General features: G+C 32.0%; 3 protein-coding genes across 3 annotated transcripts; 1 reads left to right on the top strand and 2 right to left on the bottom strand.

Moving 5' to 3' along the window:
• Positions 1-323: 323 nt before the first annotated feature.
• Positions 324-671, bottom strand: LOC105964544 (glucan endo-1,3-beta-glucosidase 12). Its single transcript, XM_012989052.2, has one exon. It carries the CDS (start codon positions 669-671, stop codon positions 324-326), a length of 348 nt encoding a protein of 115 aa, XP_012844506.2.
• Positions 672-2,517: 1,846 nt separating this feature from the next.
• On the bottom strand, positions 2,518-10,862 carry LOC105964635 (glutathione reductase, chloroplastic). The gene is made up of 17 exons (XM_012989135.2): positions 10,415-10,862; positions 9,830-9,980; positions 9,232-9,296; positions 8,172-8,241; positions 7,560-7,631; positions 6,831-7,034; positions 6,416-6,489; positions 6,220-6,303; positions 5,763-5,850; positions 5,448-5,529; positions 5,260-5,333; positions 4,784-4,891; positions 4,593-4,657; positions 4,360-4,473; positions 3,870-3,969; positions 3,300-3,353; positions 2,518-2,939 (listed from the first exon to the last, which is right to left on the bottom strand). The coding sequence occupies exons 2-17, from the start codon at positions 9,968-9,970 to the stop codon at positions 2,847-2,849; spliced, it is 1,488 nt and encodes a 495-aa protein (XP_012844589.2). The 5' UTR covers positions 9,971-9,980; positions 10,415-10,862; the 3' UTR covers positions 2,518-2,846.
• Positions 10,863-15,842: 4,980 nt separating this feature from the next.
• Positions 15,843-16,190, top strand: LOC105964218 (glucan endo-1,3-beta-D-glucosidase). The gene has a single exon (XM_088820909.1). The coding sequence runs from the start codon at positions 15,843-15,845 to the stop codon at positions 16,188-16,190; it is 348 nt and encodes a 115-aa protein (XP_088677035.1).
• The last annotated feature ends 478 nt before the right edge of the window (positions 16,191-16,668 follow it).

The raw sequence follows: 16,668 nt of genomic DNA, 5'->3' as shown, positions 1-16,668 counted from the left end.
TTATTATATATATATATATATATATATATATATATATATATATATATATATATATATATATATATATATATATATATATATATATATATATATATATATAAATTAATTTTCTAGTAAAATTAACTCGATAATATTTCTATTAGAATCAGAATCTCCGATCTTTATTAAATTCTACTATAAAAAAAAGAAGCATAGAAAAAGAAAAATGAAATAGTTTATGTTTTATTAAACCATCAATTTCAAATATTGAAGAAAAAAAAACGTAAACTATTATAAATCAACTCTATCAAAATTGTCGCCTAGTCTTGGATCTTCCTTCAAGCTCATTGAAATATGCAGTTTCCATGCGAAGGATTAAACGTTATGATCATGCCGATATCCGTATTGCATGTACCTTTCCCCTTGTAGTATTGATTCAAAGCGTAATCTGCACGAACCTGCAATTGTTGACTATGTCCAGCATCGGGAAACGAACAAGGACCACCTGGTTGAATGGCTGAGCAATCGATAATTCCGCAGGCGAAGTCTAGAAATGCTTGGAACTTGTAATCGGGCACTTTTGCTTGCGCAATGCACCAAGTGAGGGCTTGCTTATCACCGATAATTGGTTTGGAGTGTGCAACACCAACAAGTAAACAAATTAAAAATAAAGAAATATTGATTTTCTCCATTTGAACTTTGTCTATAATTGAACTTTTTTAAGGTTTTTTTTTTTTTTTTTATGTAGGGTGATGAATAAAATTGACAAGTTAATTGAGTTTAAATAGTGGCTACTTGCTACATAAATACACAATATTATAATCTTTATAATATACGATATTATATGAAATTGTATTGGTATAATGGTAAATGTGGATATAGTATATATATCAAAAGATTGTGTAACATCACTAGCTAAAGTGGGAACAAAATCAAATTTAATAACTTAATTGAAAAATAGGTTGATGATTTTATATAATCCTATATATGTAACAAAATTACATGAACGAGGAAAATCTCTTTCATAAGGTAAATTGCGTATCTAATTTTTTTTTTTTAGGTAAAAACGTGTGTTGTGACAGATATTGATATGCAAAATCTTTTATTTTGAAAGATAATTCATTAAAGCCTATGATTTACTATATTTTAAATGAAAATGCAAAATATTGAAATATCACGTTACTATGATTTAGTTTTTATGATATTTCATATATAATTTAATAATTCATTTAAAATATTGTATATCATAAATAAATAAGCTAAACATATGCAATATGGAGATTAACGTGATCATAATAGTCGATCCTTCATATGAAAACTGCAAGTTGCCAAGTTCTAATGAGCCTGAAGAAAATCTAAGAGTACGCCGATAAGGAGAAAAAAAAAAAAAAAAAAAAAAAAAAAAAAAAAAAAAAAAAGAAAAACTAAGTCTAGTTTTAATTTCGAAAATTGAGTTTTGTTAGAATTAGTTATTAACTTGGTTATGCATGTTTATGAAAAAATGGCATTTTTCAAACTTTAGTTAATCGTTGTTGTGTCGAAGTGCGGTATAATTGGTGGAGGGATGAACTAGAACTAGATGATGATGAAGAAGAAGATGATAAATTGTGACACAGAGCAATTTGCCGTTTGCGTGAGCTGCTCTTTCTTAAGAACAACTTCGATAAGTTTCCCCCAATTATCATAATTGTTAGACATCCTCTGTATATTCAAGATTCAGCCCAAATTTCTAATAAAATTAAGGGAAACTAGCTGGAGGTCCCTAAAAAATATTCGCTATAGCTATAAGTACACGCGCATTGTCATTTTGCTATAAGTCCATGTGCGCTCTCCCTGTAACGAAATCGCTTAGGAAAACTAACATTAACGATGACGCGGTGATTTGCACAGTTTAATTAGCATACAGTGAAGAAAAAACTAAAACAACACATACAACTTAATTACAACTTGGTTAAATAAGCTGAATTTTTTATTTTTAAATCTTTGATGCGTACATCACCACCAACATTACCATCACCATCACCAAACAATTCTTAATATTTTTTTCCGTTTGGTTTCCTTGATTATTAGATTATCAGTGTAACCAAAATCGTATGTGTGTGCGTGTGTGTGGTTGTGTATGTGCGTATATAGGTGTGTGATTATGTGTGTGCGACTGTGTGTAGCTGTGTGGAAAAACTTTTCAACGATGGCAACGACGGGGAATAAGGATGGAGCATATTTAACGGAATGCAACTGCAACGGATTGGACAGGATATGATGGAACGTGGGAAGTCTGGGGAACACCGGAATTTTAGCAAATTGCAAAAGTTGATATGTCCTTTTTTGAAAGACAATTAGAACTCAGGGTATTTAGCAAATTGACTTGGTTGATGGTTGACTTTAGGTCAGTATAGAGAGTCTTCATCAAATAATATTGTTTTGCCAATTTTTTGAAATAAAATTACAATCTTTTTTCATTAGAATACAATCCATGTGAGTGTATGTGCGTGTGTGTAAATTTCAAGAAAGGAAAAAACATTGACAAAAAAGAAAGAAAAAAAAAAAAAGCATTGACAGTACCTGTAAATTTCAAGAAAAAAAAATGTCTCTCTCTGAATACGAGAAGCAAATACATCACACTAGAAAATTTACTTTTGCAACAGCAAGACCGTAAAATACTATCGTATAGTCGAATTTTAATAGTTGCATCTATATCATATATTTGGGGAGAAAACGTAGCAATTGCCCATACGTATGGAATCAAATCTTCCAAAGAGACTACTACTCACTTCTATACCGTTATTTATCCATCAAGTACATAATCCACTGTAATGTAGTGTGTGTGTGTGTCCAAAGTATGATATACTGTGACAAGTGTGTCGAGTTCATAGGTTGGTCTTTGGTTTACTAGCAGAGACTCGCCTAGTCACTGACCGCATTGTCACAAATTCCTCTGCAGCAGAAGGGTGGATTCCAACCTGATGCATATCAAATAAATGACGCCAGTAAGATGGTATAAATCTCACTCAAACGGGAATTGAATTATCGGTAAATATGAAGAAATTTATAAGCCTGGAATAAATTGGAAGTTCGTCTGGAATAGGTTAGATTTCCACAAAAAAGTTCGTGTGTCCAACGTTTATCTCTTGCCAATTTGGAATTATTGGATTGGTCCGCATTATTTCATCTAAGCAAGTCGGATAATAATAATTTTAACTAAACCCGATGCGCGAGTGTGTCACTTATTGTGACACTCTTTCTCAACACCATTGCTCTTAATAAAAAACAAAAAAAAAAAAAGAAAAAGAAAAAGGAAAGGAATAGTAGATGAAACTCACCGTGCTGTCAAATTGTGCTTTGGTAGCTCCACATTTGAGTGCAATAGCAATACCCTGTGATAGACATCCAAAAAGTCAACAAAGCCGCTCAATATGGTTTCTTGATTTACGAAGTGTACTTGCTAAAGCCGAATAATCTTAGTTCTAATGCATATAGGCTTTTATAGGGAACTTCTTATTGCTCCGTTACATTTCGATACTTTTTCAAGCTAAGCTAAGCATGAAATACCAAACAGATTTTCTTTGAGACCTGTTAGAACAAGAATTTCTGCATAGTTGTCCAACAACAAATTGTTCTCGTTTGTAAAGGTTTGCTCACAACAAAATCCGAGAAATGAAAAGGATAAATAAGTTTATAAACAATTAATCATAGCTTTAATATTCTTGCTGGATATAGACATTACAAGATACATGAAAAGCCGGAGGATAGTTGGACATGCATGGGAATAATCATAAGGTTCTGCTATTCATCGATAGCATGCAAGATAAATTGAATCAAACACTGGTGAAAAATGCGGTACTGAACAAACACCTAGATAAAAACATAACCGAGAAGAAACTAATGAATACCTGCATAATCTCAGGTGCATCTGGCCCACACATAGATGCTCCAAGAACTTTATCAGTATCAGCATCAACAACAAGCTTCATAATCGTTTTCTCTTGTCGTCTGTAACATAAAGCATAGATAAATATGTTACAGAGATAAACGTTCAATACATATGAGAAGATAATGCAAAACCAATATCACGAAACTGAACCATGGAACTGAGATTAATGCCATATGATTCCAAACGATGCAGCTACTTAATTATATTGTGGCTATATTGGCCAACATTGAAAATAAACATAATTTAGAGAAATGTTTTTAAAATCGATTTAGTAGAGGGTATAAAACCATTTGACCAGTCGAGCATGCTAAACCGGTTGAACCGGCTCACTCATTTTATTTTTGCTTTAGTTCTTTGTTTCAAAAAAAAATTAAAAAACCTAACATCCAATTTGAACAAATCTGATCCCACATATGTCGATAGATTAAATGAAATTGAGACAAGCATACCCTGAAACTGTGTTCTTCATTGGATTAAATGTTGAAGTGAAAACCAAAACATCGCCATTTGATTTCTCTATAGCCTGTTCCTCACTGAGACCAACTACAGAGAGTGGTGGTATGCTGCCAAGTAACATATCAAACAACTCACATTATTGAGTTACTCAGACAATCTACGTGTATGTAACAAAAAATAAATAATGAAATATATAAGGTTTGCGACGAATAAACGATGATAATACCAGAAAACAGCACAAGGAATATGCTCGTAATCAGGTTGAGTAGGCTGCCCACCGAAGACAGTTTTCTGCAATCAACATTAGACATAGAACGATGTCAAAAGAAGGAAAAGTATTTTATCTTTGATATACCTGAATGTATTAATAGAAAACAAACATGGAAGTTAAGAATGAGAGTTAGACAGAAAACATACTGCAAAGCAGGTTCCTTCCATTAAGGCAACAGGAGTAAGATTCATTCGATTTGTAACATCACCAATGGCCCATATGCTAGGTATGTTGGTCCGAGAGTATCCATCAACCTGAGATTCCAAATATGAGAGAACTACAGAATACCAAATACTGCAGCAAACATAATAATAACTGATAACAAATCAGAATTTTGGTATCAATAAATGAAAATATAGAAGTAAAATGCTATAAAATGACGAGATGTTTAATTTGCATATGCTTGAAAAGGTCTCAATCGAATAAACTTGAGGTGATCCAACTTCTTTATTAACCACATCCCACCTAAAATAATGTATATCTGCAACTTTGTAACGTTTTTAAGAAATAGAGTAACAAATACGTATGCTTTAGTCTCCAGCATGGCTTATGTCACTTCAATAAGTTATAGCAACTTGCACAATATGGTGGATTTACAAATATCAAATAGTTAAACACTCACCTTTATAGCTCCAGTTTTATCAAGCTCAACACCTACAGCTTCCAGGTTCAACCTTTTTGAGTTAGGAGCCCTACCTGTAACCAACAAGTAGACAATGATCTACACACACATTTACCGCAGCTCCGATGTGCTAGCATCTTAATATTACATTGACACAACGAAAACTAATGGCAACGGATTAAAATTACCAGTGGCAAAAAGTACAACATCAGCGACAATCTCTTCTCCGTGGTCCGTACGAACTTTTATACCATCTTCTGTTTTAACCAGCTGCATTAGAAGTTCTAGTCTCAAATTTCTGGATAAATTGATGTTACCATTATCATGAAAAAAGAACAATAGGAACTAAAAGATCCAGCTAGTATGCAGCCAAACATATCCTTTCCTTTGTTTTCTCTTATCAAGTTCTTTTTGTCTTTTTCTTTTCGTTTTTTAGTGTTTGCAAGCATGTAAAATGTAAGGAGAAGGTGGTGCAATAACTATAACCTAAAGATCGAGAATACCTCAGTTAAGTTTGTCCTAGGATGGAGGTTAATACCCCTGCCTTCCAGATTTCTAGCAACCACAGCTCGCATCTCATCGTCGAATCCTCTGTGATAAGATTACATGTAAAAGTGGCATGAGAAATATTACATTTATAATATACCAACTAAAACTGATAATTAGATAAACAACAACAATCCCCATCAGAAACAGACAGTCCAATGTGAGAAGTAAGTTTCACAAGCAAACAGCGTATGTTAGTACTTCATCATCTTCTTTTAAAAGATACAGTATTCTGAGGTAAATACAATAATTGTCATTTATACCCTCACAAAAAGATTTATTTTTTAGTGTAAATAACGAAACCTCCCTCTAAGTCAGATCAACTATTGAAAAAATCGCACACCTAGATCACACTGTTGCAGAGTTCAACTTATGAAACAAAACGGTACATGAATGTCACAGGTATTTTACGACCTTATAGGAAGTTCTTTTCTGAAACACAGATCAACTGTTACACCCATTCCTCGCCATATCGAAGCAAACTCAACAGCAATATACCTGCATTAAAAGTAGGGACCGGTCACATAAATTCCTAAGCATCCTAAATGGATTCATCACCAGAAAAAAATGTAAGAAAATAAACTTAGGAATGAAGAGGTAGGAATTATACCCTCCACCAAGTACAACAGCTCGCTTAGGTAACTCTTCCAAGCTCAATGCCTCATCTGATGTGATAGCTAATTCCTAAATAAATAAAAAGTAAGTAGAGATAAGCTTCATAAAAAATAAGAAATAGGTATTTAGAGATCAAGCTATAATATAAGATGAAGATGAAATTCATTATGACCAAACAACAGCTTCATAAGTTTAGACAGAAATGCTAAATATCAATCGTATCATGTAACACTATTACCAAATATTAATATTTAAAGACAAGCCCAAATTAAAGTTAAGCAGCACAATCATGTCATGTAACACTATTACCAAATATTAATATTATACAAAAGCATTAATATCAATTCGGGCACATAAATAAAATTCAAAAGATTAATACACTGTAAATTATACTAAAAAAAATCATATACCTGGCCTGGAATATCTGGACGCTGGGCCCGGCCACCAGTGGCAATCAGAATGTGTTTTGCTGAATAGCTAATTTTGGTTCCATCCAATTGTATCAATTCCACTTCATTAGGACCAATAACTCTTCCCTCTCCTTCATATAGCTTAACTCCTGCATTTGAAAGTAACCGCTTGTAGATCCCATTTAATCTAACTATTTCTTCAGTCTGCAAGTTAGAGACATTAAGTGGATAAGATGAAAGTTGCATGTAACCAAATCTACTATAAAAAGTAAGCAATTATCAATTTTCCTTGAGCTGTTTTGTGAATTTTCTGGTGAAATTCGTGGAGGATTTTCCAGGGCAACTCATGGATGATTCTAAACTTAACGTATATTTGCTTTAGGAAAAAAAAAATTAAATGAACATATCAGCAACATTTATTGACGTAAGAGACATTTGGCATTGAAACCCTTGATCTTAAATACAACTGAAAGAGATACTTACATTCATGTGCTTCATGGACACCTTAAACTCCCACAAATTCCCATTAAAATAGTAGCAATGAATATATAAGGTGGTACAGAATCGTTCATGTAAAAGTAGAATGACATAAGAAAGTCTAAACACTCCTCAACTCATGCCTAGCTTCTAAAGGAAAGGAAACTAGACAGGAAAATAGAGAGCTTGTAGATGTGAATGCTAGTCACCTTAACAGGTATCAACAAACAACGTCAAATATATTCCACTGACCTTCTTCTGTAGAAGTTTTTTCCAATTGAAATCAATATTTTGATTCAGTTCCCACCCGTAATTCCTTGCATCCTGCAAAGCCCAAGTACTAAATGATCAGATCAACAACATTCTCTGAATGGAAATAGTAATAATTTTCACATAGCGCTTACGAGTTAATGAAGTAGGAAAATAGAAGGAAAGACAGAATTGAAGTACATTTCCCAATAAAAGCTTAATATCCTATTAGACCTAAAACATTTCAGTAATAATGTTTCGGCAACCCATACTTCTCAGCCAGCACAATTAGCACAAAAGAATAACGACTTTCGAGGCATACCTCAAACCGTTCACATATTATACAACTTCATAAATGGATGCAAAAATTCACAGAGTTGGTCGTACTTCTTACACACTGAAAGTGTGGAACTTTCAACAGAGAAAATAATCTTAGGAAAGAAGTCAAGAACTAGCCATATTTCCATTTTAAACGAAAAATGAAGTCCTAGTATTATCACTAAAAAAGAAAAACTACTCGAAGAATTAGCATAAAGACCCAAGAATTGAACAGGTATTTTCCAAAAGAATGGCAGTTTCTTATAATTTCTTCATATTCTTATGTTAGAATCTCACCTCGAGCTCAGGTCCAAAAGCAGCACCATATACCAATATCTTTTTAGGAACACAACCACGAATGACACACCTGAAATATATAAAACATCAGTTCTTTAGCTCCATTTTCAGTCCTACTTATTTCATATATCAAATTTCAGATGTGCTGTGAAATGGAAAGTATACAAGAAAAGAGCTCAATAACCACTCATGTAATTTCAAGCAACTTCAAGATAGCTTACTCATCTGTAAAGGAACATATAGGTTTTTATATGTTTGACCGGTTACAATGGTAATAATGGACCATCTTAATATTTAAAGCACATAGAACTGATGTCATGTATCTGCATATCTCTTAACATTCTTTTACTATCACACACAACATATGATAACTCTAGATTAGTCAACAACACATCTATTGATAGTCGAGGGTCATCAATACGACCAACAAAGGTTCCTATTTCAATAGGAAGTCAAGTGTACAAGCTCGCAGTTTCATCTGGAATATGATGTTCCACAATCAATAAATAAAACTACAATGATCAGTAAAAATTCAATACAAGGGTCATTAACGAACTTTTCTGATCTCAAACTCTCGAGACTACAAGACAGTTAGATAGTAAAAATTCTAACAGTAGCAAAAATCATACCCCCTCCCTAAGTCTAAGAGAAAGAAATCTAAAGAGTATGTCGTCAAATAGCAGGAAAGATCCAATTGCATCTCCTTGGCAGAATATTCCTAATGACACTAGTGACATTATTCAGCATTACAATTTTGAAATCCCACATTGATTCAGCATGTGAAAAATTAGGAATTACTGAAGAGGTACAAGAACAGTAAGGCGACGCCATTGCCACAAATTCCAGCCCATCGCAGAATTTTACTTTCAGGGACTGTGTCACATACGAAATAGATTCGACTAAATTGAACGTATTTGTTTTGGAAGATGACAAAAGGAAAAGGATCTAGAGAATATGAGGATATTGGATCAGAACTAACATAAAACCCATTAATTATAACAAAATTCTAGAGAATGCATCACTTATAAAATAAATTTGTCTATGATTTCCATCGACTTACGTTCCACCAACTCCTCCAATGACTTCAGAGCTGATAGGATGGAATGGAAGCTCGCAGACGCCAACCTGTTCAGCAAAATTTCATACTTTCAGTCACAAACATAACTACAAAAAAAAAAAAACGGGCGGGGGGGGGGATGATTTCTAATATGCAATCAAGATGATAATCGTGTGGTCTGTTGATTGACCTTTTGTGGCACAGCTTATCAGTTATCAACATAGACATCCAAGAATACTAGGAGCTTCGAAACACGCCAACACCAAAACATATAGACCCATTACCAATATACATCAATCTAACTATATCAGTGGCACTCAAAATGAATAGATTAATATTGTCCAGTAAAAATAAAACGAAGGAAAACTCAGAGATTGATGACAAATATAACAATGAAAAATTCATCAAGTGGATTTTTACATAAATGGATCAAGGAAGAAATATCTAACAAATTAACAAATTAACCATTTCTAGATCCAAATCGGCCCTATATACACAATTACACCATAAAGATAGAAATGCATCAAGAAGTTAGACTTTATGAAAAATACAGAGATACATAATCACGCAAACTTAGAACATCATTTTCCAGCAATTTTACCTTAGCTCCATTCTGAGCCGAAAAGCGGGCGGCACGAACACCACCACTCCCTGCCCCAATTACAAACAAATCAAAATCATAATGATTCTCCACTTCATTGGTTTTCTCCACTTCCCCATCAATAAGCATCTTCCTCGACATTATAACAATACTACACACCAAAAAATCCACAAAGAAAACAAAATCAACAAAATCCGCAAGAATAATCAAAGAAAACAATCTTTGTAGCCGCCGAAACGAAAAGCAGTAAGAACGAAGCACAGATCACCGGCCAATTGATCGGTTTACAGCTCGATTCCTAATATTCAACAAAGTAGGGAAAACCTAATTAAATAAACAACGAAGCTACTAATTTAAATTGGTTTCAGCTGATTACGTAGCTTAGTTTCTTCTTTTACTCATCGCCTAAAATCAACAAGGTAAGAAACGATCACAACTTTTAATCCAAAAAAACATCAATAAACAAACAAAAAAAGCAGATTCACTGCATCACATTCCTTCGTTCTAGATTTCGGGCAAGAACAAATCGTGAAAAAAAGTAAAATAAATACAACGATCGGATTACGATTGATCGTAGAGATTTACCTGAATAGAGAGAAGATTAACGAAGAACTCGATTCGGAATTGATTTCGTCTCCTTCTTCGAGTTGGGCAATCTAGGGTTTTGATATGAATCTCAAATGGTACTGAGATGGCCACGAATCGATTTGGGGTCTGTCGGTGTCAGTCTGTGGTGACAGTGTCAGTGTGATTGTGAGAGGAAAAAATAAATGTTTGATTAATCTGTGTTTGACTATTATATGAGGAAGAAGAATTAATTGATCATTTGGCTAAAATTCTATTTTATTGTTATTTATTTGAACAAGTAATACTCTAATCATGTTTTAGAGTTAATTTATCAATATTAATATAATTAGTCTTATGTTTAACTAATTATAAGATGTGGTTCTATCTGTGTAGCACGAATACAGAAATGGTGATACGAGAAACAGGGAAACGGACAGGAGAAAACGATGTATCTCAACTCGACAATGAGGATATCAAACTTGGGGGAATTGTGTAAATATTAAAAGAATATTGATATATTTATTATTTATAAATATACTATATAATGCATAGGTTTTTTTATTTATATATAAATTCTTTTTATCCAGTCCGTATAGATATATTCAAAAAAAAATCAAGGTTCTAAATATCGGTTATCGGGTTCCAGGCGGTTAGGGATCGCCACACGATAAATCGGTGCGGCGGTGATTAATCGGAGATATATTGAAAATAAATCGGTTTTTAAATTTAGTGTAATATATTTCTAAATACTTAAAATGTATAAAAAAAAATTGAATTTGATTCTCTCCTCATCGTTTATATATTCTAATCACATAACAAAAGTTTAACATTTTCAACTTGATTCACTCCTCATCATTCTAAATGTTTTTTTAGGCCATGTTCTTCTTACGCGATCAGTAAATTTGGGTTTGATTGAAAGAGATAATGGGTTCGAATTGAAAGAAAAAAAAAAAAAGTTAAATAAATAAACACCCTATTTTCCTTTGAAATAAAAAATAAATAAATAAAATTAGAAAAAAAAATATTTTTCGATATATCGTTCGAAGTTTGACCCGATATATCGGTTTGACCCGCCACAGACCGCCTCGAACCGCCTCACCGTCAAAAAAACGATTTTCAAAACCGCCACACATATATCGTAAAGAGTTATGCCCGCCACAACCGATATTTAGAACACTGAAAAAAATATATAAATATTGATTATTAATTTACAGTTGATTATTAAATCATGTAAATAATTAGAGAAACAATAAAAATATTTGAAATTTGTTGGTCAAACATGTTCATAATTTTTGAAAAATTGCAAAATGATTCATAAGGTGTCTGTCAGTTGTTCTCGAGTGCCGAACACTAAACATGTCAGTAATGCAGATACGTTAATGAATTGAAGTTTTTGTGCTATGTAAGATTACATAATATACTTTCAAATCCATAATAAAACTTTCAAATCCGTAATCACAAATCCATTGAAACTTTTTGGATTGGTTCAAAGATTTATTTTTCCTAGTCATTGTCGTGATTTTCAAGATAAATCTCGTTTTCAAAATCAATTTTCAAATCATATCATTAAATCCAAATACGATCAAACAATCAATCAAACACCTCTGATAACTCTAGTTCCCTATATTCCAAAATTGTTGTTCCCGTATACTTCAAATCAAATCAGAAAAAAATAAAATAAATAAATAAATAAATAATCACGGAAATTAGCAGTAAAACATAATCCGTTAAACCCAGGGTTTGATCTGAGAAACACACTTGCAGGAGAAGAATTAGCGAATTTACACATCAACGCTTCGATCTGATGGATGAGAATCGAACGAAGCAAACAATTTTTTTTTGGGTAAATTCCACTTTCCCCCTTGTACTTTAACTTGATATCACTTTACCACATTCTACTCGTGATTGCATCGATTTGCCCTCTTGTATTCGAAAAATTGTCTTAATTTAGTCATCGTTGTTAGTTGTCAGACATTTAACATTAACACCGTTCGGTCTAAGCTCTGAAATTACAAAAAACATCACCCCTAATTATTAAAAAAAACAAAAAAAAAATTAATAAAAATTCAAAACAACGAGAAAGCATAGTCCACGATGGCAACCACAATTTATTTTAAACTTAACAAAAAAAATTTATTTTTAAAATTATTTTTAGTAATTATTTAAACTGGGAGCTGTGGTTTTTTATAATTTTCAGACTTAGATCAAACGGTGATAAGGTAAATGTCTAAAACCTTATCGACAAGGGCCACATTGAAACAATTTTTCAAGTACATGGGGTCAAACCGATGCAATTAAGAGTAGAAAGGGATAAAGTAATATCGAGTCAACATACAAGGGAGGAAAGTGGAATTTACCATTTTTACGAAGAGATTTACAAAAAAGAAAAAAAAATGCTCACAAGTTTAGCAAGAACAGTGGAAAACAACACCGCGACCGAAGCACATTGCCTTGCTTTTGGATTTTCTAACAACAGCTCCGTTGTTACGAGAAGAATCTAACGCGAGAGTGGTTCCATTTTTTGTTGTATCCATTGTAGCGATCTTGTTAGAGGGCTCAAGCAATAGTTTTAAGTATATAGTTCAAATTTGCAAAAATCAATTTATTTTAATTTGGTCGTCAGTGGAAATTATAAAGAGCCGAGGAAGAAAGATGTATCTTGTAATATACGTGAATAGATTCATACATATTTACACATATCCACTGATTTAATTATGTACATATGACTGTATGTAATCAAAGTTGAAAGCATTTGAATAATAATATAATAATACATAAAAAAAATTACTTAATTCAAATTAAAGGATCAACGGACAATGAGAATATATCCATCATGTTACCAATTTTTAAATGGATATTTTTATTTGTAGGGGTTTTTGTGCATAAGTCCCTAACCAAGCATCATTATTATTTATTATTTTAGATTTAAGGGTTATATCTATTTCACTAACAAGCACATCTATTTAATATTTATTATAAATAAAGGAAAAATTCATGTATATGACAATATTACCCCCAACCATTTACACTCAATTCTTAATTGTAACCACAATTTAATCAATTTTGACCAAAAAAAATTCAATTTTTACTTCTTTATTTTTTTAAAAAAAAATTTGCCACCGGTCTCCAGCGTTGACTTTTTTATTTTTTTTTCCTGGTCTGTTTTTTCCGCCGCCGGTCTCCGGCGTTGACTTTTTTTTACTATTTTTATTTATTTATTATTATTATTTTTTACGTCCGCCGCTAAACGTTGACCGTAATTGTGCTGTCATTAACGGTAATTATACTGTTACTGACAGTAAATTAACATAATTATACTATCACTAACAGTACATTAATGTAATTGTACTGCCGTTGACAATACATTTATGTAATTGTACTGCTGTTGACAGTAAATTAACGTAATATTATTTATTTTTTTGTTATTTTTTTTGATTTTGTTGACGATTCAACGTAATTATATTACTGTCGTTGACAGTAAAATAATTGTAAACACAATAATGTTACTGTCAACCACTTCAATATTATTATTTTTTTTTTGGTTTTTTTTTGTTTTGTTTGAGTTATTCACGGAGTAACGTAATAATATTATTGTCTATTATTGTAATATTACAGTAAAAACAATAATATTACTGTGGTTGACGGTAATAATACTGTTGTTATAGTAATATTACTGTCAACCACATCAATATTATTATTCTTTTTGGGTTTTTTTGTTTTGTTTGAGTTATTCACGGAGTAACGTAATAATGACGTCTATTATTGTAATACTACTGCAGTTGACGGTAACAACGGTAATATTACTGTTGTTATAGTAATATTACTGTCACTCACAATAATATTAACTCTTTTGGCTTTTTATTATGTTTACATTTGTTGAACGGTCAACATATTAATATTACTCTATTACACAATAATAATGAGTTTTGTTGTGTTAATATTACTGTCCTAGACATTAATATAACAATATTACTGTGTTAAATTGTAGTATAGTTAATTTTACTGTGTTTAACATTAATATAGTTAATATTACTGTCAATCACAACAATATTGCTGTTTAAACGGGAAAAAAAGATGTTACAGAAGAAAAAAAAAAAGAAAAAAAAAAAAAATCGAAAAAGTCAACGCCGGAGACATGCGTTGACTGCCGGTCAACGACGGAAACCGGTGGCGGAAAAATCAGGAAAAAAAAAATGTCGACGCCGGAAACCGGCGGAAAAAAATCAACACCGAAAACCGGCGGGAAAAAAAAGTCAACGCCGGAAACTGACGGAAAAATCAGGAAGAATAAAAAAAAAAGTCAACGCCGGAGACCGGACGGAATTGTCTATAAAAATGTGTTTTTGGTCAAAATTGAATAATTTATCAAATTTTGGAGTCAAATTGAGGTTAGATTAAATTAAATGATGAAATTGGAGCATATTAAGGTATGATGGATTATTTTAGTCTTTTAGAAATATTTGGACCATGTGTGGAACTTTTTTGTAAAAGAGTTTATTGTCTCAAGCTCTTTATGAATAAGTATCCATTGATGGGTTTATTTGTAAAGTGCATTTTTTTTATAAAAGGGTTTTAATTTATTTCAAAACACCACCCGCATGCGTGCTGATTTAACTTTAAAATTTAAAATAATTGACGAACTTTTGTAAAACACGATTTCGGCAGGCATAATACTCATAATCAATACTTTTATATCATGTAAACGGTGCCGTATGAATGATTTATTAAAAAAATTAAATACAATCCTTTATCCAATTTATTAACAAGAGAAGAGAATCGCGGGAAAAGCTTTGATTTATCTAATTAGTTGATATTGCATAGTATAGCCCAACGAAATGAGAAAAATACACATATTTGGTCATTCATGTTCCAAAAATTCAACAGTTTTAGTCATTTTTGTAAATTTTATGTTAAAACTAACATAATCAAACATGTGTCCATCACTACCATAGCTGACGGATTAAGGGTAAATTGACAAAAATGACCAAAAATATCAAATTATGAAAATATGAGGGACCACATGTATTTTTTGTAAATATGAGGGACCAAATGTGAAATCATTACAAAATTGAGAGATGATAACAGTATTTTCCCCAACGAATACTCCACCAATTAGCCAATTAAAATAAATACAACATATTATTACTATACAAATATTTTGTAAATATTCTAATATTTACTTGCCTATTATTACAATTTAATATTTACTAAAACAGATTGTCTTCCTTTTATTTTATTTTTGACCAAAAACCAAAATGGTATTTGCATTACGAAACAGATTCTCTTCATAATATTTTTAGCAAAGATTACAAGCAATCACTTTGTATTTAATGAATGTCTTAATTTACCTAGCACTAGTAGTATTTAAACCAATTGGACTTGTCAATTCTTTTATTACACAAAGTAGAACCTTAACAAAAGTTTTAAATTAAAGACAAGGTTCCCAATGGACAAAATCACTATCTTTTTGCTTTTGATTTCTTGCATTTTTGGTGTTGTATACGGTCACGAGACGACGAACTCTACATCGATCGGTCAGAAGCAACTCGTCAAATGGTGCATTGCCCAACCAAGCGCTCCTCAAGACAAGCTGCAAGGATTTATAGACTACGCGTGCGGAGTTGTTGACTGTTCAGCCATTCAACCAGGCGGTTCTTGTTATTATCCCACCATGGTAGTGAGTCATGCAGATTACGCTCTAAGTATGCTCTACAGGGTTAAAGGCTCGTGCAATCTGTATATTGCTAAGATAGTAACGGACAATCCTTCGTATGGGAGTTGCAACTATCCGTGACCCTAGAGGAAGATTCGAGAAAAAACGAGAATTTTAGAAGAAAAATAAAATAGAGTAATTAGATTATTGTTTTCTTCGAACCCTGTACTGAATGAAATTATTTTCTTCTTGATTTTGGAATAATGCATCCGAAGATTACAAATTATTTTGCAAGTTGCGTGCTATGTCTTTTTTCCTATCCAAATATCTAGCCATAATTTTATTTTTATTTTTATTATTAAAGCATGCCCAAAAAGTTTTTTAGCAATAATTTAAAGCTAGTTCTAATTTAATACAATTGACTAAATGTTCAAAGTTAAAACCAATTACAAACAATTTAAACAACTCCTTAAAAAAAAAAAAAAATACAGACAAGGTTTAGAGGTGTGTAAACGACTAAAATACCCTACAAATTTTAATGTACTTTAATTTCTTAACATTAATTTCACCAATTATTCAATTTTGATCGTAACTCAATTTAAAACTTTTTTCATTATAA

Source organism: Erythranthe guttata, chromosome 7 (genome assembly GCF_056151865.1).
Source record: "Erythranthe guttata isolate IM_541 chromosome 7, IM_541, whole genome shotgun sequence".
Classification (NCBI taxonomy): Eukaryota; Viridiplantae; Streptophyta; class Magnoliopsida; order Lamiales; family Phrymaceae; genus Erythranthe; species Erythranthe guttata.
Note: the sequence above shows the minus strand (reverse complement) of the source record. Positions and strands in the feature narration are given on the sequence as shown.